General features: G+C 37.9%; 1 protein-coding gene across 2 annotated transcripts in view; it reads left to right on the top strand.

Annotated features, from left to right (window-relative positions):
* TOX (thymocyte selection associated high mobility group box) overlaps positions 1-25686 on the top strand; it is a 221541-nt gene that overhangs the window by 159647 nt on the left and 36208 nt on the right. For both annotated transcript variants that reach the window (XM_074577083.1, XM_074577082.1), the window contains exons 4-5: positions 15087-15365; positions 21713-21943. In XM_074577083.1, coding sequence (XP_074433184.1) covers positions 15087-15365; positions 21713-21943 — 510 coding nt within the window. The remainder of the gene's footprint in view (positions 1-15086; positions 15366-21712; positions 21944-25686) is intronic.

Below are 25686 nucleotides of genomic sequence, written 5' to 3'. Positions count from 1 at the left end.
ATTCTAAAGTACTTCTACTGTGTTCACTTTAGTAACTGTATATGCGAATATATCGAGATTAATTGGTTACAAGTCTTCTGTTATCTTTTTCTAAAGTTAAGGAAAGCATTTTGCATGCAATGGGAGCTTGCCAAGCTCCAGACTGAGACAGATAGAGGAAGTTAGGCCTCTGTGTAGAAGAAAGAAGGCGGCACTACTTCGGTTCTTTTCATAATGTTGTTTTTTCTTTTTGTTGTACTTCCTAACTAATAGTGGTAGTTACTTACATTTTTCATTAAAACATAAGATTTAGCATCTGTTATTTTAAACATGGCAAAGTACAGTTGTTTTTCAGAACATTATAATACCACTGATATATCATGATATGGAGCGATCTTTATCATGTGTCAGTAATTTTCAAAATGAATTATCTCAGCAATACTTTTAAGACATGGCAAGTGTTACTCGTTTATAAGCAGGGATTTGCTGGTTGGTTTGTTTCTTATGTGTCAGCCCTTTTCTCTCTGTTGTGCTCAAATGGGATTTTTTGAGGTGGCAGTGGTTGGCAATTCAACTAGAGTTCAGGTAGGAATTGAATTTACCATTTCTTAGCAAGAATAGAGCCCCACTTACTATCCTGGAGTTTTGTTGACTCTACAATGCTGGCGGGAGTAAAATTTGATAATGTAAGAAGATTAATTGGAGTTATCATGGGGAGCAAGTATTATACATATGACTATATCTGAACAATCTATCTTAAAAAACCACACTTCTTCTGGCAGATGCTGTTTACTCAACTTTGAGAATAAAAGCAGTCCATTTCAGGTACCATAAAGGTCAACCAGAGCATTACACTGTGCAAAAAAGCAGCGCAGAAGCTTCAAAATGAATCTCTAAATTCTCTACATTTAAATATTTCATTTTTAAAAGTTTTAGATTTTTTTCCCTAAATATTACAGATGTAGGGATTAAAATTCTTTCAAATTAACTTTATAAATGCATAGAAGTAATTAAATCCATGGGCTTGATATTAAGGTTTCAGTTAAAAGGGATGTGTTTTTCACAGAGAGAAAAGGGATGTGTTTTTCACAGAGAGAAAAGGGATGTGTTTTTCACAGAGAGTCTCACAAAAGGCACTTTAGGATTCTTCCTTTTCTCAAACACATGCATATTTTCTATGTATTTTGGTGCAGTTCTCCTTAGAAACCTAGAATGTAAATGCAATGCCAATGTTTTTTTTGTAGTTAATGATCAAGGTTAACAGAAGTATCTAGGTATGTTTTTCTTTTTCATTCGAAAATGCTTTGATTCTGTTGTCTTCTTAAAACACAAAACAATCAAGTCAAAATTTTTTTATTAATATGGTTTTAAGTGTAGCAACAGAAGTATAATTTGTTGAAATGCCTCTGTCAGTCAAATGCAGCATATTTCCTTTATTCTTCAGAGAGAGAGGACACTTGTAAACTCTTTCAGTTGCTTATCTGTAAACACCACTGGGGCCCTGTTTTGTCTTTACACTCATGAGGAACTCCTCTGCTTTTCTCAGATGAAGAGTTAGACACTTAAAATGACAATTTCACTTACTGTAAATTACACTATACATATGTAGCTTCTCTGTCTGAAAATCATTGTGCTTGACTACTAGAAAGGGTACGTTGCATATTGAAAACAGGAGAAGGAAGGATAATTGAAGGAACTCGACCTATCTAGCGCATTACTCATATCCTCCTCTTTCGAAATGTAACGTAAACAAAGGCTAATGCATAAGCTGAAGTTGACTTTGTTCGGTTTATTTTCTTTCCATATGCTTCTAATTTCCTTATTCCACTAGTCACTCATACATCCTTCATCAGCCCTTCATTAGTTATTCAGTCAGATTTTATGTAAACTGAGTCCTGAGATCTAGGTACTAAACCTGGGAAGGTAATTATGAAAATTGCCCATGCAGATTGGGTAAAGGCACACATAAATTACCAGTTACAGGCTTAGCTAGTAGTTTGCTTGAATATTTACCTGAATTGCATTCATAATTGCAGTAATTATGTGAAGAGTCATGGATGCACTTTTGCACACACAGCAACTACATTTGAAAATTTCTTCCTGAAGTGAGTAAATTGATTGCTTTGCTGAGAGAAGTAAGAGAGGATAAGGTGAGTTTGTGTAGTTACAGCATTCACAATTACTAGCAGAGGATGACCCTATTCTAGCGTATTAATGAAACTTAAAGAGCTGTAGTAACGCAATGTAAAGTCACGCACTGGTCGAATGGTACACTCGTATGAAGAGCTCACCTGAAGGCTGCCTGTGGCACATGAACTAGACAAAGCGGTGTGGATAGGTCTTTCTGTTACTTGATATTCCTCTGTCATGTTATTTTGAGATTATGTGAATTCTAATCTTTCTAATGGTTAAATATTCTGTTCCATAGCATCTGAGTACTTGCCTGGTCAGGGTAGCTCCCAGGGTTACCTTCTGGCAGTGTAAAAGCTCAGGGCGTGGATCCCATCTTAGATTTGGGTACATTTTATTCAATTACATTAATCTGGATTTGACCCATTAATGCATTGAAAATTAGAACCAAGGCCTCTGTCTGTCAACAGAGCTGACGTATGGGCAGCAGCAGAGTTTGGGGGATTTCAGAACAAGCCTGGTGTGCTCACAGCAGCCTGAAACCTGGGAAACATAAGCAGTTGCATTTCGTACTGTATGAATATTATTGCTTATCATCAGGATTAGCTCCAGATAACAGTAGGCTAGATAGCACAAGTAGAAGCTGGAAATAGATTAATATGACTAGACCCTCATCCAATAAGAAAGGAAAGAGGAAAATTTCCTAGAAAACTTCAGACTTTCTTTAAAGTGATACTACTATTCATCTAGACTAAGGCATTTTAACACTGTGATGAACTTGTGAGGCTATGCTGAGAAAACACCAGGGCCATTTCTTCTCTCCAGACAACATCACTTTGAATACACACTGGTTACAGATGTCTCTAGTTTGAAAAAAATCTCTCTAAAGCCCAACTTTGTGGTCTCTCAATAATCTGCTGTGTATCCTTCTCTTCTTCACCATGAAGACATCATTTCTATAGCTTGAAAGTTCTTTATTTCAGACTTATTTTTCTTCATGTCCTGAGCTCATGTTCTGTAAATTTCTTCATTCCTTTTTTTTCCCTTGCAGACAGCAATTGGTTCCTCCCTAAATTTCACTTTAAAACTGTACTGTCTTGTAATGGATTCCGTACAAAAAAGGTGAAGTACCTTGAGTTTTGCTACTATCTTTGCCAGGATATGCAAAACAAGTATTTTATCACAGCACATCTTTGCCACACATTCCTGTATGTTTCACTGGCATACAGAAGTAGAGTGAAATCACTGTATAAAAGGTCATAAAACCTCACTTCCCCAACGGTTGGTTGCTGCTCGGCAACCTTAAAAGCAGAAGTTTGTAAGATAAAGGAAAAAGGAAGTTTTCTCAGCCTAACCAAGGTTGCTGCTTTATTCTAAGGATGAATGGGACAAGAAGAGGCTTCACAATCAAAAAGAATAGACTGAATAATGAGTTTAAAAAGAAATCCTAAGTTGTGATTGGCCAAAGTATTCATTTTCTAGAAGTTATGGCTTTCGCTTTTTTCTCTTCAATTGTTTTGGTAAGTTGTTCAGGCTTTCTTAAGGAAGGTACCCAACGTTTAGAAATTTCAAACCAGGAAAATAAAGTTATATTCTTAAATCAAATAGAAGGTTCCCAGGAAGATTTTCTGCCACATGCTAATATAATGGACAAAAAGCAAAATAGATTTGCTATTTTTAATCTTTTGAGACTGCTGGATATCTGTTCATCTTCTACATAGTAGAAAATAAAATAATTGAGATTTTTCTTGTTTCAGAATCATAATATTGGACTTGGCAAGCTGCAGATGGATAATTACACTGGAGATGTTAAATAGGTTTTAGAGACAAAATTGTAAATAATACAATACAGAAGAATGATGGACTTATTAGCATATCATTAAATCGCTTTTTCCCTGAGAGCCAAGCATATTTTTCATAACTTACAAAAAGTGACTTGCCTAGCAGTGACACATGTGCTTAACATTTACAAACCCCACAATATTTGACTACGGCATTAGGTTTATATTGCAAAAAAAATGACAACATAGTTACAAATATCAGTAAGTTTATCACTTGATAACAAGATCACGTCTGTGAAAAACAATCTCTTCTGAGTTAAACATTTTGCAGACCTTTTGTTTCAACTTCCATTAGTGCCATCACTCACACTAAGAATTTACAGGGCTGCAACATAGCAACAGGAAGATTTCATAAAAGATCCTTTCACTAATGTAATTCAAACTGTCCAACTCATTGTTATTAGTCTAAATTATGGGGTTTGTTATGATTTTGTACTTAATAAAAAGTAGAATCATATGGGATATGTTTTTTTTTTCGGCCAGGCAAAGTATGATCTTCTTTATCAAGGAAAATGAACTTAGTCCAGAACTTCACAAAATGCACACCCAAAACCTACATGACTTTAATTTTCAGCAAACACACGTCAAAGGCGATCAATGGACAACGTGCAGTCATAATTCTGTGCAGTTTAGTTCTGAGGTGGCAGGGAGTTACAGGAAGGTTCGTTTGGTTTAATGCAACTGTTGCACAGCACCACTGTTTCCATCAGAGACTGAAATGTCTAGCAAAATAGTTTGCTTAAACAGGGGTGGTAGGGTGGTATGAGCCTTCAGGACTCTGAGCCAGCTGAATCTCCCTAATCCAGCCGTCCATTAACTTACTCATGTTCAGACTTTGCTTACGATCAGTTCTGTAGGAGATTTTGTTGTAGTCACAACGCCATTTGTAAACCACAACCCCAGATAGGACACTATGGCTCCAGGAAGTAATTTCAAGGATGTTCCGCATCACAGTGCCCAATAGGAAGAATATAGACAATTGCAGGCTATATCTGCCCAGTTTCAAAGATCCAGCTTCGCATCACATTGGAATGGAAACAAGGTAACTTCACATGGTGACCCCAATTCACCATCAAGCTCCAGAATTTGTTCCTGTGCATGGAAATAGTGCAGCACTAAGAAATCTAGGGGTGAGCTTTTTCAAGAGGAGATGAGAACTGAGGAAGACCGTGAACTAACATGATATACAGTATAGAGTCACCAAGAATGATCTGCAGTTATAGCTCTTGCATTTTCTGTTTCACCTTTCAGTATTTTTTCCTGTTGTACCTGTCACTAATGAGTGTAGGTCTAGTAGTTTCTGCTTGGGCAGCCATCCATTACTGAAACTTAAGCTCATTAAAAAAATGTAAGAGCCTGAATGGACTAGAATTCAAAGGGTTACTTGGTCATTCAAGGTCTCAACATCTTCCTTGAATATCACGCCTTTCACACCTATCAAGTTAGTAAATTACTGCATCTGTGTTGTCTTAAGCATATGAACATTGGCATACCCAAATCATTTGCATGGAGTCAATCTCACCATAATAAATACTGTAGTCAAGTCCCATGTTATTCTTTACTCAGTGTAAACATCCTTAAATACCTTTATTTAAACATACCAGTCTAATTCTAATATTTCCAATTTATTTCAGATTAAACACTTCTGAAATGCTATGCAAACTGCACTTTCTTTTGAAATATGTAATGGGATGCATATGAATATCTCATTGGAAATTTGTTTCTTTAAATGCTAAGTCCCCCAGTCTTCTAAATATTAACATTACTATATTAAAATATTTAAAATACATATGACAAAATTCAGTGGCAGATGCACTGACATCACTGCAAGATACACAGCTATGCACTAACTACTTTCCTGGCCCTGTGCGGTATTTAGCATACTCAGCTCTCGTGTGGTCTTATCCTCTCTTGGCAAATCCATTGGAAAATTCACAAATCATCTACTGGAGGGTGACACTGATTCAGGAAAGACTCTCCAGACTGTTTTACTAATATAAATGTATCCGATACAACTTCCTTTACTTTGTGGTAGGGAGAGGTGGATGGTGTGGTCAGGGTACCTTTGTCTGTTAGAGTGAACAACGTGTGACAGATAATAGTCACGTTGCCCAAATCACTGCCGGAAGATAGTTTGATACCGTTGTGGTGAACATCACAGAAGAAAACAGAACAGAACAGAAGAGAACAGAACAGAACAGAACAGAAGAGAATAGCACAGAATGGCATAGAACAGAGCAGAAGCCAACGAAGCAATCTCCCGCTGGTTACTGTGTTGTTGGTGGTCAGTCACAGGAGCAAAGCACTGCAAAGACAACAGCAGTTGCCTGCATCCCCTTTTCTTCCCTGCCCTACAGCAAGCATAGCTTCACACTGTTCACTGTATTTCCAAGGATCTAGTTTGTATTCCTAGATTTAATCATTTCATGTCCCTTGGATGCTTCTGTTTTTACTGTCTAAAAGAAGGGGAAACAATATTGTCTCTCTCAAGCATCTTTCTGACTTCATTTCTTTTGATGAAAGGCTATTGATTCAGGTGTGTTTGCGTGAACCTGTGAATATACTGCTGACTCAGGAGTTCTTTAGTGTCACTAAAATAAACGTGAAATACATGATTGTTTTCCTTATGTAAATGCCTGGTGAAATAGAAAATGGTTCTGTTGTTATTTGCAAAAAAGCAGTGAAGGGATAATATCGTTGTCAGGAGATGTGTGCTAGAATATTTGACTTGTACCTCCTAGATTCCATTTGTCTGCTGTCAACCTATACCTGCTGTTAAGCATTAGACACTTAAAAAAAGAGAAAAAGATAACACAAATTATTCACCATTAATTCTTTAAAATGAGTCACTATTAAAAGCTTAATTGTTTGCTGAGAAGGGTCCAAATTAGTGGACTTTGCAAGATCAAACAAAATTGAAGATATTTGTCCAAATTAAAATGGAAACATGCATCCAGAATATACCAAATGAACATGTATGCTCCTGTAATAATAATTTTATTATCTTCAGCTTGCAGACCAGACTTTTAATTATGACCCTTTATATCAGTGGAAACCATGTATTCAGGATTAAAAACCTATTTCTTTAACTAGTCTAGTTAAAGACTGTGGTTTGATATATTCTATGCTACAACTTTTATAAAAACCAGAGAACACTTCTAATAACACTTTTCTAATTTCATGGTTCAGTGCACAGTCAGTAAAGATTTAAATAATTCAGAAAGAAAGCCTATTCTGTTTCTTTATTAGAAGTTTGAGTCAGGCAAATTCTTTGACATTTAATAGGTTTTTAACCCTTTTAATAACTTCTTATAATGAAATTTATTGGAGGTTGTTTTAAATAAAGGGTTATTATATTAGAGTGAATAGCAGTCAGTAGTTTTTTATGATTAGTTTTGAGACCTTGGCCCTGCGTGACTCAAAGGATATTAAAACATAAAGTAGAAAAGAATGTTAATAGTCACCAAATTAACTGTGTACCAAGAAATATAGAAACTGTATATTACTGCATTCTTGTCATTATGTGATTGTGCTATAAAATTTTGCAGTTGAATTTTGAGTGTATAATTGTTTTAAAGGAGCTTAAGATCACTTACAAAACCAGTACTATATAAAACAACCTGAAGTGGTTTAATTTTTAACAGGATGATTTTGGAAAGATTAGAGTAGTAAATGTAATAGTTGGGGGTTTATTCAGTTTAGGGTTCTTTTTACATGTGAGGTTTCTGCTGTTTAATTTTAAGACTGTTTTCCTAATCAACAGAAATTTTGAATGATCCTTTAATTTTATCCTGAAAATGCACTGGGCATGGTATATAAAATGCACTTGTGTGCAGCACTAAAATAGTCCCCAAATACCCACTTACTTTAAAACTTAGTCTTTCATTATGCAGTTAGTTGATACAGAAGAGAATTATAAAAATGAGATGATGAAAACACACATCCCTTCCTCGGTTAGGTGGTGCTTTGAGTTATTCCTTTTAATGTGTTTTGAATGGTTCTCTGTGGTCGTTTTACAGTAACCTTAGCTCTCATAACAAATCTTTCTTTAGCACGCATTCTCTTACATATGTGCTAAAAGAAGACTTGGTTGCAGATACGATTTCTACTTGAACTGAATGGAAACAAAGATCTGATAGTATGTGGATCTTTGGGTTTGATCAGCCTTCCTTCGTGACAGGACATATATACCAGTTACCAGTTTTATCCCCTCTAACTAGTGAATCCTTGTCAGATTTCAGACTCCTAAATACATTTTTTTTCTCTGGTATACAAATACAGATGTTCAAGTTATCTCAAGTTTTAAGTTATTTCAAGTTTTAAATTATCTCACTGAATAGCGTCACCATGATGGAAAACAACACATGAAACTGCATGGTTTGCTTTTAATTCAGTTGCTATTAACCTAGAATCCGAACCAGCATGCATTGAATGACCGTGAGATACTGCTGCTTGATATTAGTATGGACTGAGTGAAAGGTGTCTAAAATGGGCATTTCTGTATTTTTAGACACTCCTTTAAGTTTAAACTTAGCTCTGATTGTATGATGAATATTGCTTGCATTTTGGATCATTAAAAAAAAATATGAATTTTGTTGGTTCTGCACATGTTTGTTTTGACCATAAATGGTGGGTACGGCCTCCCAAACACAATTCCTTCTCTGTGTGCCAGCTCTCACAAACCTTTCTGGCAACATAATGTCTTTTCTTCTGTTTTGAAACCTTGACTTGGAGAGTCAAGTGATTATGTAGGAATTCAATTGTTTTTCTCTCTTGTTTACTAAGCGTCTCTGTGTCACCGGAAAACATCTTCCAGATGTGCATTGCCTTATGGTAGAAGACAATTAAAACACCTAAATTAAAACCAGTAAAATTTCTAAGCAAATCTCATGGCTTTTCAGGAAGTTGGCACTATTTGGGCGAGGACTATATGTTAATGCAGCATTACTTAGGAACAGACAAACATTGAGATTTAATATGGCACAGGTACTGGCACAAGTTGTCCCAGGAATATAAATGAGAATATGACTAATAACAGAAACTCCTTCAGCTTACCAAAGAATGTCTGTGATGCCTACATGGTGACTAAGATGGGTGACAACAGTAAAGAAGAAAGCACACTGTGGGTATCTTCATAGAAAACGCTTAAGATCCCTTGGGTTTTCCTCCCAAAATCTTTGCTTGAATTAATTGATTGACACATAGCTTCATACAGTATGAAAAATTGTTGCTCTCTGACTTACCTTGACCACTTAGACAAGAAGCAAAGAACTGTCGACCACTTCCACAGTGTCCATCAGAAAAGTTCATAAGAGCTCTCAACTAGTAGAAAACTAAGCAAAAATCACTGTAACACCTGATGGTGGTACTAGAAGTAATGCCTGCTGTGCCTTGATATGAATTTGCCTGTGGTAGTCAAATACGTGCTCTCCACTTGCTTCAGTGAGTAAGCACTATGTATTTCTCCTCATGTTGTAACGTTTTCATCTCCAGTGTATAATCCCTAGTGTTTCTTGCACATACTTAGACCTGTTGTATTTACTTCCATTCATTGAGGCAACTTCCCTTTTTTCTTTCATTAATGATGACATTTATTATAAATGAATTTAAATAGAGAGGGACAATTTTGACTTTTGTGGCTTTTGAAAGAGATGTCGCATCACAGTTCTTAATTATAATGAGAAAAATAATATGGGAGTTATTTTCCTAACATCACATTCCTTTTGAAAGTGCCTGTCTAATGCTTCTTAGAAAAAAAATATTTGCTTCCTAAAGCAACTTCTGGGACATTATTTAAGAGTCCTGCAATTTGACTCTTTCTGCATCTTGCATGGGTCAAACAGCCTGTATCAAAAAGACAGCTAATTAGGGATTTTTTAATGCTATATGGCATATCCTCTGAGAGATGAAGGATTCTATCTGAATGCTGCGTCAGATAAGAATATCTGTATTTTGTGGACTTTGGGGCACTATATTTCAAGAAAGATGAAGGTTATTGGACATAGTCAGGAGGACAGCAGGAAGAATAATCAGAGGTGTGGAAAACACAGCATATGAAAAAAGCCTGTCAATCTTCAGGTTTAGTTGTTTAGTCTAAAGAAGAAAAAAATGAAAGGAAATTCGTAATAGCCTTCTAGTGTGTACAACTTTTCTGTAAAGAAGGAGAAAAACATTCCTCATGTCCACTGGGAGCAGAGCAAAAAGTAGTAGGTTTAAATTACAACAAAGGAGATTTAGGTGAGACATTACGGAAGAAAGCCCTTTCCACTGTAAGGATAGTTAAGCACAAGAATTGCCTAGGGAGGTTATGAAGAGGTTAGACAAACATCTGTCAGAAATGATTTAGGTATAGCTAATCCTGCTGTGAGATAAAGTGTTGGGCTAAATAACCTTTTGAGGTCCCTTCTAGCACTATTTTCGGTGATTCTGTGATTAGGATACTGTACTCACATTGTCCTGCAGTAAGATGTTTCTGTGCAGGGATGATATCACTGTATTCTCCTTCGCATGCTTTGCTTTGTCTTTGCTTTAAGCTGATGGGGAGAATGGTGGTCTGACGCTTAAAGCACTTTAGCTTTATTCTTACTACCTTAGGAGCTTTGAGCAGGGCAGTAGGAGCTTGTTTTCAGGCAGAAAACCCTGTTCTGTTTTTGGGCTAAACATGTGCCTATTAGAAGGGTTATTGGTACACGCCTCAGAATTAGCAGCTTTTATTATGTCTTTTAACTTGCAGTCAAACACTTCCATGGGTCGATGCTCAGTTTCTGCTTATAAGTGAAATGAAAACAGAAAAAGAAAAAAAAAATAACCATGAAAAGAAATGTATCATATCTTCCCTGTTAGTAAAACCAAAATAAAACCAGGCATGTTCTAAAGCTGAATATAACACAAGTTGTGAAACATCCTGGAACTGACAGATGGAGAATGATATTAAAGTGCCAGATATTATCATTATTACCTCATCAGAGAGACCATTGAAGGCGTCAGTTGAAGACTGTCCTTATCCTCTGTAACACTCGAACTCTTTAACTTTGTTCTGTCATTTGGCATTCTGCCACCCGGCAGGATTTGTATTCAGCTTTGCATTTGACAAGAGTGTGTTTGCAGTATTGCTTCTGCATACTGAATATGGCTCCAGCACAGCTACGCATTGGTGGGCTTTGTAAAACCCCATCTTGGTTTTACAAGGAACGAGAAGTAGGGAGCTTCTGATTTTGAAGTAGTTCATAATAAATTGGTCATACTCTGCATGTAACGTTGGCAGAGAGTGTGGCTGATTAGTGCCACTGTTCTTGCAGAGACGAGGTCGTCACGGCGTTTGAAACGGGGGTGTAGTGTCACGCCACAGCAGGGACCCAAGTGTGTGGTTTTCATGGGTGGGACTGCTCTTGAACCCGACAGGGAATATGGGACAGTTCTTGGTTTGTTGGTACTTTAGGAACCTGAAGATTCATCGTCCCGTGTTTTCCACAGTGTAACCTCATAACTTTTCACAGTTATGTGGTTAGCTGCCTGTTTTTGCTCAAGGAATGAGCAGTTTCATTTTCTTAGACAATCTTAGACACCTTTTCACTAGGAAGGGGCAGGACTGGGGAAGGCAGGCTCTGCGGTGCATGAGAGGCAAACCAGAAATGTCATCTGCAGATGCAGAGTCATGTAGATCCTCCTCACTGAGGGCCACAGCTCTCTGTGATGGACTTCACTGGCGTGCTCCTTGCAGGCAGGGCCCTTAGGTGGGGGTTTCTGGCTTAGCATCTAGAAGGGAACAGGTGTGACCAGCAGAAGGAGGGAGGTGATTGTCCCCCTGTACTCAGCACTGGTGAGGCCACACCTTGAGTATTGTGTCCAGTTTTGGGCACCTCAATACGAGAGAGATATCGAGGTGCTGGAGCGAGTGCAGAGGAGGGCAACGAAGCTGGTGAAGGGCCTGGAGAATAAATCTTATGAGGAGCGATTGAAGGAGCTGGGACTGTTTAGTTTGAGGAAGAGGAGGCTGAGGGAATACCTCATCGCTCTCTACAACTACTTGAAAGGACACTGTAGAGAGGTTGGTGCTGGTCTCTTCTCACAGGTAATTAGCAATAGAACAAGAAGGAATGGGTTCAAGCTGCAGCAGGGTAGGTTTAGGCTGGACATTAGGAAAAAATTCTTCACAGAAAGAGTGGTTAGGCACTGGAATAGGCTGCCCAGGGAGGTGGTGGAGTCACCATCCCTGAATGCGTTTAGGACTCGTTTAGATGTGGCGTTAAGGGATATGGTGTAAGGGAGAACTTTGTAGAGTGGAGTTGATGGTTGGACTCGATGATCCCAAGGGTCTTTTCCAACCAAAATGATTCTATGATTCTATGATTTCTATGTACCGTCCAACAAGCTGTCTCCATACTGCTTACTCCTTGTTTTGTAGAAGTAGCCTGGGTATTCATCTGATTTAAAAATTAAGAAGACAAGCTGAATCCCTAGGAAAAGAAAAACAAAAGAAAAATAACATTTTTTTGTACTGCAGCATCTTGTTTGCAGTCCTCAGAATTTCACTAGCAGAGGGTTCTCTTGCAAATATATGTACATACACATTTTGTATGGGGTTACACCCAGTACCATCCAGTAAGTGTCATATCATCTGGAAACACTGTATGTTCAGTGCCAGAGCTCAAAGTGAATACAGACTGTTAAAAAAAATACGTTGTTTAAAAATGACAAACACAGAATCTTCTGCAGTATCTATCTGATAATATTTGAAGCTCATATAAAGAGATTTTAATAAAGGAGAGATCACTTGAATAATAACAAGTGAATTATATTTTACTTGGGAAAAAGTAATTAAAATGACAACCTTTGCCCTGCTTTCACTAAGGTAGATACTTCGCAAATTTATTCAAAATAAGAGTTGTTAGGAGTTTCAAATAGTGCTTGTTTCCATTGCAGAGATCATAAAATCATTAAGATGCGTATTCTTATTAAAAAGCGGTTTTGCCTTTCCAGCCTTTTGGGATGGGGTTTATTCCCAGCCCTGATCTGGGACCACGAGGTGCTGCCCCATGGAAACCCAAGGCGTTTGCCAGCAGGGTGGTGTGGGCTTGGCCCCTGCAGGGTGTTGAGCACCCCGGGGAGGGCACACACCCACACAGACAGGGTGAAGGGAGGGCTTTTGGGAGGCTTTTGCCTCCCTCTCCCCAGCACATGAGTAATCACATAGGTTTCCATCCCCTGCCCACTTGCCCCATGCTGGCCGAGGGGGCCTGGAGCAGCCCACACTCCTCCTCCCCGTTCCCAGCTGCTGCTCAACCCAACAGCTGGATCCAGAACGAAACGCCAAGCAGCAGTAGCAGCTTCACGGCCACAACAGTTTTGATACGGGTTGTCTGCTAGAGGCAGAGATAATGATAGCTTTCAAGGCTAATATGCTTGGCAAGGAGGGGAGCTGGTAGTGGAGAGAAGGGAGCAAGGAGTCAGCAGCAATCTTCAAAAATACAAATGTCTGCCAGAATTCAAATTTCAGCCTTCGACTTATTTCATACACTGCGCTCTCTCTGCTCCTCTCCTCCAGTGCTTTAGGAGTCATTAAATGAACTTGAACATGTTTGTATCGATAACCCTTTGTTTACTAAAACCATTAATTTCTAAAGCAATATAAATACAGGTGTAATTGTGATGTCGCGTTGTCAGAGGCCATTTCGAACACTTTATACTTTTCAGAGACACACGTACATGTAAAGCGGTAAGTATGCCATAACTAATAGTATTATTAGTTTGATTTACTGCCAGCCAGTTAGCTTTACAAAAATCAATCCCCAAGCTCATAAAGTATCTCTCTAAAATTTGTAATTTTTACACTCTCAATAATAAGAGAAAAGGTGAAGTTGCAGGTTTATCTTTCTTTTTCTGTGCGTTACTGTTTGAAAGGTATTTTAGAGATTCCTCTGATGTACAGGGGTGCGTGTGAGAGAGATAGGTTATAGAAGTCACAAGCTATAAAAAGTTGTGGTTTTTTTTACAAAGTCTGAGTGATTAGAGGATTCAGATGATATGTCTAACAAAGACTGTCAGTAGAATAAATGTGGTTATGTTAATATATTGAACCATTAACACATGTCCTTATTGTAATAGGACTTACACAATAGTAGTTCCTGTCAGATTTCACTTGATACGTACGGCATGTTTGTCTGATGCACAGAAAGACAACTGTATCTGTTTCATTTCGGCTCTGAATTGACACTTCAATTTTAAATCACCCACAGAACACCTTAGCTTAAATCTGAGCTTCTCCCTGATACTCTTTGTCTTTTGTCATGTTTCCGTATGAGTATACTGAAAAGACGTTAGAGGCAATCTGCTGTAGTGTGCGTGTATGGTACATTTGACCTCTGGACAAGAAAGGAGTTTCATCCTCCAGTGCTTTTAATTCTTACCCTTGCAGAGACTGAATTTGTTGCTTGCATTAAAATAGTATGTCTCGTTAATGCTAAGAAGCGGTGACCCACATAGCACAATGGATTCATTTGTCAATCCCGTGACTTCCGAGCTTTCCGTTCATATATGTCTTAGCAGCAAATCAACTCAGAAATCATTTAATCAGTCTATCAATGCATCCTTCTTGTCAGTTGGCTGAATCCTGAAAATTCCTGTAACTCATTGGGCAGCACCAGGAAAAATAGATTTGGACCTAATACTAGATATTCAGACTCTGAAAACTGCAGTTTCCAAATCCACAGCTCAAACACACGAAAATCCTAAGAAGAAAAGTAGGATCTGGAAATTGTCTCGAATTTTGATGATACTCATGTTCTGATCTGGTTCTGAACTTCGGAGTGCAAACCTGTCCCTGTTTGTTAGCATTTCTGAAATACTCCACACGCAGCTACAGGAAGCAGTGCCCTTTTGTTCCCTCTGTAAAGAAACGAGCTTTCATTACTTTTTGCTATTCCCATGGGCTGAGGCTAGAGCCTGAATAGTTTATAACAGTCAGTGTTATGCAAATGTCAATCATATCCTTATTCTGTTGATTTCCAGTATTTACGTGTTTATTTAAGTACTTGCCATTTCTTTTAAGCCTTGTAGAGCCAATCAGGCCAACAGAGGTCTAAAGAAACAGAGCACTTTATTAGCGATATGCTTAATACAGTTTTTTTCCTCTTGTAGATGCAAGATTTACGGAATACAGAAGGAGCCCAGTATAGTTCCCATCCTCAGATGGCAACCATGAGGCCAAGGGTTCAACCTGCAGATATTAGGCAGCCAGGAATGATGCAGCACGGGCAGCTGACTACTATTAACCAGTCCCAGCTCAGTGCACAGCTTGGTTTGAATATGGGTGGAAACAATGTTCCTCACAACTCGCCCTCTCCACCTGGAAGCAAATCTGCAACTCCTTCACCATCCAGTTCAGTCCATGAAGATGAAGGAGAAGATAGCTCTAAGGTAGGCTTAGATGCTAGGATTACTATGTAAATGGTGGATATTTTTAGGACCTGCTAAATGAATCGTATAGCCACAGTTATTAAGATGATACTTTATACATTGTTGGTGCTTGACTGAAGTGAATAAAGGGTTGTGAATGCAGAAATTTTCCAGTCAATTTCCAGTCAATTCTTCAGGCAGCTCAAGTAAATGACATCATTCTTCTTCGTGAGAGCAAACTGGAATCCTGTAAAACACTCAGAGGATAGCCATTCCTTTAGGACTGCATCTCACTTGCATGGAAGGGATGTTTGTTCCCCATTAAAGATCAAGTTACGGCTATAAAAAGTATGAACAGTCTGTACAATATGCTAGTCTTTGCTACTTGGTCACAGGATGAGTAAACAGAACATCATAGCAACCAGAACAGAAAGATCCTCAACGAACTTTAAAAATCTTACCTCGAAAATCTTGAAGGCCCATTATGCATTTATACTTTGGGAGGTGCTGACACTCCATCATGACATATTTAAGCTTCATTTTAGTGTCTGTACAGGCATAAGATAATAATAGTCATTTAAATAATAAATTTCTTTAAAGGTTAAATGTCAACTTATATAGCAAATTTCACATGCAAAAACCTCACAAACCTCCCAAAATCATGAAAACCTCCCAGAAAATACAAAAGTATGCAATCTTAATTTTGCGGACACAAAAGCTAAGAGGCAAAAAGATTGGGACTTAACACAAAGTCATCCCAGAAACCAGAAATAGACCATATTGAAATTGAGAACCTCTTTAGCTCTATTTTATGGTCACTACACAACATCAGTCCTGTTACCGCAGTCCTGTAGTGTAATGAAGATGCTGTACCATGGCCATATCTTGTGGGGAAAAGTTGCAGACTTGCAAGGAGTGTGAAGAAAACACATTGTGAGTCACTGAGGAGGTGTAATCCAGTCAAGAAATGTAAGTCTGATTTGTTTTCGAATTATATTATTTTACATGCCTCAAGCTATAAAATAATCATGTAATTGGAGACATATGCTTTGCTACATTCTGAATAAATTCTGATTCAAAAGTTTTATTTCAGGACTTTCTCCTGATTTCACAAACTTTAGGTTTTAAAAATTACTGAATAATTCATACATTTTAAATGAGCATTTCCTTACTGAGGGAGACTTCAGAATACATCTATGTAAAAATAATTCCAGGCAACCTTTAGTTTTCAGAATAATTTATTTGCTACTCCTGTTGCTTTGCTAATATTTTTACATATATTAGTGAGAGTGTGCAAGGTGGTCTAAACTTCTGGAGAAAGCATCCACTCAAATAATTAAGATATCCTTTCTGCTTCTATAAAATATTTCAGTTATTTAAGCCATATATTTAATGCACTTTTTCACTGCAACACTTCATGCTAGCAAAAGTGTAGGGTTGTGGTTTCATGCAGACAGTACTCATCTGAAGCTAATGTTTTCAATAAAGAAATATTAAGCACTGCAGTCCAAGTAAAACTTGGTCCTTTCTTTGTGGAAGCCAGTTTATATAGTGTTCAACTTTTAACAAGCCATGTTATTTTGGAAAACTCTCTTTAAAATTCACTCCTGCTCAGTCTAAGCAGAAAAAAGATGAGAAAAGGCACAAGATACAACACAAAATTAAGAAAAATAATTTGGTATGCTGATGTTGATATGTTGCTTTAAAATTCAAAAATTACAATTTCTCTGCTAAGAGAAATGTTTTAAAGGATATTAAATTTGGTTAATAATGACAGAGGGCTTAAATTCTTCTTCAACTAGGAGGGATTAAACTGCAAGCTTGATGGGGGGGCAGATGATGCCATACCTGTCTTCTGTGGGATTTCTTTGGTCTTCATGAAAACGCCTGAAGCTGGCCACCATGGGAATCAGGCCACCGGTGAACTGGCACACCTGATCCGATGCAATGGTTCTGCTGTAGTTCCCTCTATGAAAGACAAGAGGGTTTGAATAATTAGTGTAAGAAGCTAGCGTATTATTGTAGTTTATGATTTAAATCCCTCCACTGTGTATCTTTCTGTTACGCTGCTCTTCCTGGAAGCTGCCAATTAATAGATACAGACGCTTAGAATAAACCAACTTTCTGTGGAGGTCCTTTTCCCCAGCCACAACAGTATTAAATTTCTCAGAGCTGCTTTAGAGGCTTCTTCTCACTCCAGAAATCCTCCTCCCAGTGAAAGAAGGCACTGGATAGGGACAGGAAGAGGTAGACCGGTCGTTCCGTCTCTTGTGAGAACCTCTATCTTTTACCTGAATGTAACTTTGCTAAATTAGGAGTTTGCTCTTTGTTTTGTAAACTGTCATGTGGATGTGTGATGCTACTTAACAGATCAGGGCCAGAGCTCATTAGTCAGTCCTTCAGTAGAAGTGCATGTGTTGTGGTCATGTAGTAGCCGCTGGATCTCGCCACGTTTGAGCAGTTTCATGAAGTCAGTAAGATGTTCCTGCCGTGAGGACTATACAAAAACAACTCCCTCTGAATTCATTAATAGCAACAGTGGTGTTCTCCCTATTTATTCCATTTTCAATGGAAAATCACCTCAGTGCCAGATGACCTCCCTTAGTTTATACCAGCTGAACACCCAGTCTTATGTCTGAAAGAGAAGCCACTGGTCCTTTGATAGGAGATTTGGCAGAGAAATCCCTAATAACTATACCTATTTCTGTCTAGAGAAAAAAATACAGAAATCTCAGTGTCCTATTCATGTTTGCATGAATTTATAGAAAGAGGACGACAGAAGGTATGAACAAATATGTACGTTATATACATTTGGACTAGAAATATAATTGTATCCCTAGTGAACCATTGATTTCCATGCTTGGAGGAAATGACCGTTTCAGCTTAATGTACATATTCCAAATGCCAGTAAAAGGAAACTTTACAAACTGATGTAATTGTTCATGTGCAGGGCTTCTTGGATGTTCATTCTATGGTAAATATTCAAATTGTTGTAAGCCTTATCCAACATACACAGAACTAATGGCAGCAGCTGCTAAATATTTTTTGGCAATCCTCGTTCCCATAAAGGCTCTTTCATACAGACCTTTTGGACTTTTGTGCAACCCTTGCACAAAAAAAGGGAAAGGGGCTGCATTACAGAGCGCTCAGTTGCCCTACACACTGTTGCTCTAAAAGCAAGACAGCTGGGGTTGCTCGACACCATAAGATGAGTGACAACAGTAGCATAATTATAAGGCTATGTATATAGAGTCGGAAAGCTGCTAAGTGCATGGAAATAGGAAATGTAGCCTCAGAGCAAGGATATTGTTTCTGCAAGTGGTGTACATCCCTAAGTCTCCTTAATTCTTCTAAATCTAATATGTGGGACCATGATTAGAAGAAAAAAGGGAGAACTTAAAAATCAATAGTTGTAAGTAACTGTAAAAACATTCTAAACAAAGTGGCTGCTTACCACATGCTTTATTCTGACCACCTCAACATTGGAATATTACATTTATGTAATTCTTGCCATAATTCATACTGTTGGATCGTTAAACGTGTATTCAGTTATTGCCAAGCATAATTGTGAGCTGCTGGAAGCATTACTGGTTTGCAAATACGTATTTCTTCATAGATGGATAACATGGTTTTCTTCCATGCTCATTTGAATATCACTTATGAGAGAATTTCAAATAATGTATTTTAGAGGGAAGACTGTGAGAGGACTGCAAGTAGCAAGAATTAACTAACAGAAACACGATTACTAAAGAACTGCTGCAGCATATTCTCTTTATGTAGTGGAGGTTTTACAATATTTACTTTATATGATAAGAGTTATAAGTAGAATTCTATGTTGTCTGTTCAGCCTATTATGCAGATGGTGCTTGATTAAAATCTATTTTAAACTACAGCGATTACTGCAAGATAGTGTGCATAAAACAGCTCTCCTAGCTCCATTAAAGGCTTTGGTACTATTGCAGTTTATTTTAAATATGCTTATAGACATTTTCCAGCTTCTCAAGGGACATTTAGGTATCAACGATGTGCCTTACTTGATAGTTTTAAATCCTACACTAGATATTCTTGTGATCTATTATGTGTGCAACATGGTTAATGTACACTTTTTTTAAGTGAAAGATTATCGCTTTCTTGTGATAAATAAGTTAAATACATCACCATAATTAAGCAATAAGCCATGACAGGAGGTGGATTACCATGAGCTAACTACACCTCCAGGGATTTTGAGGCACAAGTCTATGCCTAGCAGAATATATATGGTTTTTATTTTATTTCCCATCTGTCTCTGCTTTGGTGGTTAGAAGTGGAGTCTATGAAGCTGATAGACTGATGGGAGCATAAGGTAGGCCATCATCTCAGCCATTTGCAAGGTTATTAGTACTGGAATTCTGGTATTCTTTTTATTTCGTTATTTTCATATAAGACAAACAGAATTTCCCCTGTGAGTACTCTCTTTTTAACAGTGGGTTTTTGAAGTCTCTTGATCATTTGGGTTGGAGAATAAGATTTTAGAGCCGTTCTCACAACAGCCTACCAGAATACTTCTTGTCCAAGTTCCTGCAGCGTATCACCTACTTTAAGAGTAGTTTAAATAATGTGATAACCTAATATACAGAGAACTTTTAAATCTCATTGGTTCAAAAATTGGCTCCTCTGAAAAGAGGAAAGCTTTGGCAAATGATAGAGGTAGAATTTTAAGTATAGCCCCAATTATTCTGAAGCCTCCTTGCTCATGGAGTTTGCACAGAACTGTCTGAAGAGCTTAGACTGATACTGCCAAATTAACTAGGAAGCCCTAGTTAATTACCATTGAGCTGGTAGCTTTGTGTACCCTGTAGAATGAAATAATAGCAGGAGACTAGAAGTTGGATAACTTAATAATGGGTGGCACACTGCTGCTTTTTTTCCGTATTTTCCAAAATGCTGCCAACAGGCTCCATGGCCATTAACTTTGTATGAAAGATGCATGTATTGTAACATAATGCTCAGGAAACAAGTAACTTCATTTTCAAATTGTGGTCATGACATTGTTGTCATGCTTAGTGAGCCACAGAGATCCAGGGTGTTCACTATAGTCATCTGTGCCTTGTACAACACCACACAGCGATGTATATAAGAAAAACAAAAGTGTTTTTTGCTCAAAATGAGAATTTCCAGACATTTTCTTCATGCCATTCTGCTGAACACCTGTGTTCTCCTGTGTCTCTTGATATGCATTATTAAAAAAATAATAATACGAGGATGGGATAAAAGTAGTAGATCCTTAGCCTAGAGCATACCTTTTATGCTCTTGATCTTCTCATACTTCAAAATGCTCGTGATGCACAGTACTCTGGCCATGCCAACAAGAGAAAAAAGCCTTTGAACCCTCTGGCAAGATCACACATCATTGCTGCAGATATAGTGAATTAAATGACCATATCAAGAGAAGCTGCTTTGCCGTGGAGCTCCAATCTATTGAAGAATCAAGACAGTGTCCCTTTTCGTGCTTGTAAGTCATCTAGGAAAGTAGGGTGCTTTGGTGATCAGGGTCTCTGAGCTAATAAGTGGCAAAGTGCAGTTGCATTTCACAAATTTGCACAAATGCTTATGTGCATTTTTTTTCAGGTGGTACACAAATAATACACGTGCTTTCTTCATATACCATTTCTCTTTCACTTCTTTCCTCAAACCATTTGCTTTTACACGAGCGGAAGACAAAACTATGCAGCTAAATCCAGATGGATCAGAACTGATCCTCCAAAGGGGTCTAAATTGTCTGCACTGGTAAAGCTTTTTTTCTTCAGATTTTAATTAGAAGGTGTGCGGGGGAATGTCTGTAACTTGGATCATTTTATTCACAATCAGATTCTCTTCAAATTCCCTGGAAGGTGTCCCACGAGTTGCAGTAGAAATTGGTTTGAACACTAGTCCGGGGTAGTTCTGGGAACATGTGATGATAAGGGAAAGGTAGAAATGACAGTGTTCCTGCTGTCTGCAGGTGGTTCATGTGGTTGAACTGGTGGTCAGGCTATAATGAAACTAATTTCATTTGAATTTACGCATTATATGCATGTTATAGCCATTAGCAATAAAATTTAGAAAAGGTGAAAAGATGACCAGATGAACTATAAATGAGATTATAGCAATTATATGAAAGCAGAATATAAAGCACTTTGAGGGAAAAAAATTACATAATCTGAAATACTTATGAATTTTATACATTTGACTAAGGCAGATGGTGTCAACATTTTTATTATCAAAGATTGCAACTAAAATTTAATTTTTGTGTGCAAAATCCAAAATCTTTGTATCACTGAAGTTGAAATGGTGGATGGACTGAATTAAATTGGCTTTTTTTATAGTACTTTTTTAATTTTATGTTACAGGTCAACGGTGGAGAGAAGAGGCCTGCTTCAGATATGGGAAAGAAACCCAAAACTCCCAAAAAGAAGAAGAAGAAGGACCCAAATGAGCCACAGAAGCCTGTGTCTGCTTATGCATTATTCTTTCGAGACACTCAAGCAGCCATCAAGGGCCAAAACCCCAATGCTACTTTTGGTGAAGTCTCTAAAATTGTAGCTTCAATGTGGGACGGCTTAGGAGAAGAACAAAAACAGGTACAAAATGTGCTGTAGCTCAGAGGCTTTGTTTCAGGAAAGTGTTATCAGGGTCATCTAAGCACTGTAGGCAGCTTCTTTTGTTTGCCAGGATGAAACTTGAATATGTGCTGTCTCAGGAATATAATTTAAAGAGACTGAGATAAGGAGAGTATCATTTCATTTCTTCTGTATGAAACCAATAAATATTTTTTTTTCCAGTTTTGGGGTGTGCCACAAGCTTTAGGGTTATGTTTAGGATTGTTTTATGCCAAAATTGGTGGGCCTAAGATTTTATGACAGCATTGCACTGTCTGTGACAGTGTGGTGTAAGAGGACCTTGCTACCAAAAATTATATCTGTGCAGTGGGACCTGACGTATATCTGAGCTCCCAGTTGCAGATGTTTCCCTGCCCCACGATGCCAGAAGGGGAGCTGGGTTCACATCTTCTCCCAACCCACCTGGCTTTTATGAAAGGAATTGCAGGTGCTTTGACTCAGAGAGACCTAGAGTGGATGCTGCCAAATTGACAGTGTTCTGGGGTATCCTCCAGCATACACGTGGGCTGTGGAAGTCCCATCACATAGTTACTTCCATCTGCCATGGAAAGGCCTTGGTTCTGCAATGAGGTCAGCAGAGCTGGATCTGAACCCTTGCAGAAATCCTTCCGAGTTAGCCAGATGCTATGTGAAAGTGGGAAACTCTGGAAGCTCATCACGTTCACGTGGTGATTGTTGGCAAATACCGTTGATCCTTGCTGTTGCATACCATTGCTTTTCTGCTGTTACTGGTTGTATTTTTACTAACTGCCAACAGAATGGATTGGGTAGATAAAGAAAGGGAAACTTTAAGCAAGAAACAGATATGGAGGGAAAGGATATGCTGAGTAAGAGTTATGTTGGCTGCAGGAGACCTGGGTGGGGGTCGATGGCAGCACAGAAACTGGAAAAGTACTGGGACAAAACTGCATCTCATTCATTCCCATTGAGCGTGTTATTATTACAAAATTATAGTTAATAAGGCTAAGAATTAAAAGGAAAATTTTGTTATGATTTGTTGGTAGGTAAAATCATTTGGGCTTGAAAAAAAAAAGTTTTACTTTGCTAATAACTGGTACATCTAGATCCCTGTTAAAGATAGTGGTGTAGTAAGAATGAAGATTCGTCACTCATTGACTAATTAAAAAAAAAAAAAAAAAAGCTTATTCTGTTTAGTATCCACTGTTGAATAAGATCAGTATTTGGAAGGTTTAGCTGGAGGAAAGGTAACTTTATGCATGCAGGGATCAGAAAATTCACTTGGAGTGGCACATTAGGGTTACTTTGTTGTGTTTTCTCTTTCTTCCTTTTTTAATATTCCAGCAAAGGCCAAAGGTACGTCCTAAATCTGACAGGCTGTTTAGACCTTCCCAGTACAGCAGTTCTGTCATAGTCGAACATTATTTTTAGAGACCCTGATAATGGGTGCTCACTTTTGACTCAGAAAAAATATGGACTATGCTTTTGGTTAAGTTAACAAGCAAGAGGTTTTGATGCCATTCCTCCTTGTCCGACATCCCTGACAGCCAGCAGGAGGGGCAGTGCTGAGCCCCACCAGGAGTAGCCATTGCTCAACAGACTGCCCAAACGTGCAAGAAGCAGCCTGCTGTCTGTCCCTGCTGTGCTTGGCCGGGACCTCCAGCCAAAGCTGAGAAACTGTAGACTGCGGTATCTGGCTTAAATTGGTTCCTATTCTAAAGAAAGGTCCTTGCCCAGAATCACTCCCTGTGTAGAAATCTGGACATCTGAACACATACCTCGGGGGTGCTCCAAGTTGTTAGCGCTGTATCTTGGACCCATTTTGCTTGCCTGGGGGACTGTGGATCCAGATTTTCCTGAAATGGTGAAAGACAGAGAGAGACCTGGACTTCTCTAGTTAATCTTCTCTAGTTAATCTTACATCTCTCTAGTGATGACACCAAGCAAAAATTATTTCTTTCATGAGATCTTGTGCATGGTTTTCTCCAGCATTTTTCACAACAATCCTTAATTTGTGGCTGTTGCAGTGGTGCAGTATTTCCTTCCGTAATATTCACTCTGCTTACAACGCAGAAAACTTGACTTCATGAATAATAATCCAAGACCATATAATGGAGATAAACCTAAAAGACTATAAAATGTGCATTTCCTTTGAGGTTGTCACGTTAGTAGTATGAGCAGAAAATTGAAGTCTTTCCATAGAATTCTGTTTAAGAAAAGTGCATACAACCCTAAATTTCCAGCTTTAACTTGGATTTCTTATTCGTGGTTGAAAGCAATAATTGAATAAGTCCTACACTGGAACAGCAGCACAAAATTTATTTTCCTTATCTCTGTTGTCCTTAATTTAAGTTGGAACACAGCGGAATGATGTATTATGGAATCCACATGACACATCCATGAAAAAATGGCTGCAACTAGATTTTTAAGCCAATTATTCCAAGAGTTTGGGTTAGCATATCTTTGTTGCTCTTTGACTCATTTTGCCTATTCATTATCATCTATTAAGCGCATTGTTAAAACTCCAGGCCCAGGCCCTTTCTAATCTAGCACTGTACAAAAAGAATAAAAGATAGTCCCTATTTAAAAAAACTGGCAATCCTATTTTCTAGAATAAATTTAAACTCATTCTTTATTCCATTAGGGATCTAATAGTACAAAGTAATGATTACAAGACATCTTAACTGACTAGATAGTCTGTATTTTAAAGGCCTAATTTTTCAGATCCAGAGCATTAGTAACTGTTATGAAACCTATGTCTCTGGTAGGAAAATTGGACTCTAAAAATACAAATGATTAATGTAGCATTTGGAATTTGGCATTGAAGAAGCTTCAGAAATTCAAAAATAGTTAAATAAAGAAACAATAACATCATTAGAGGAATGCTTTATTGATAAATTATGCTTGCTGAAAAGGATTCAATTATCATAAAGCTTCTGGCTTTTATGTTTTGGAAGCTAATGCTTATTCTGGAATTTAAATAGAATTATGTTTCCAAATTATGTTTCCTGAATTGGAACTCCTTTTACTATTTAAATAGTAAATATAAATGAATCAGAAAGTAGAATATAATGCAGCTATTGAGAAAGAAGAATAACCTCAAGTTTTCATGCCAAAATGAAATCTTCTTTGTTCCTACGACTTGAGCCAGCTTTTTCCGAAATGCATAGAATTCTTCTTGTTCGTTCCTGAAGATTGACCGCAGAATAAATAAAGGTATTGAAACTCAGTGCAGTAATGACCTAAGGGCAGTATATGTGTGTCCAAGCCTTTGCAACAAAATTTCGATAACCTGGCTTATTAGACTGCAGCTTGAAAGGGTTTGTGCAAGACCCACATATGTTTTTCAAACTGTGAAGAAACTAAGAAAATGTTGTGTGAGAAAATAGGATTTGAGTGACAAAAAAGAAAATGTAATTATGAACTAGATGATAGTGGGTGCCTTACTGAAGTTAGGGGGGAGTTATACTTAAAATGGGCCATACTCTGATGTTCTTTCTGTGAAAATATTGCAATTTATTAGATTAAAACAGATACCACTGTACTTCCACCCTCATTTTACAATATGAAGACATTTTCATTTTGGGGTCATATGCTATAACTGTTCCCATTAATTTCTGAGCTTACAAGGGCCATTTGCAAACAATGTTGGTGTGTGCCTGTGTTTTATTTATCCAAATCTATCTACACAGAGGAGTCTAGAAATTAAAGGGACTTTAATGGTCATGGTGGACTTTGTCATAGTT

Source organism: Larus michahellis, chromosome 2, assembly GCF_964199755.1.
Source record: "Larus michahellis chromosome 2, bLarMic1.1, whole genome shotgun sequence".
Taxonomy (NCBI): domain Eukaryota; kingdom Metazoa; phylum Chordata; class Aves; order Charadriiformes; family Laridae; genus Larus; species Larus michahellis.
Note: the sequence above shows the minus strand (reverse complement) of the source record. Positions and strands in the feature narration are given on the sequence as shown.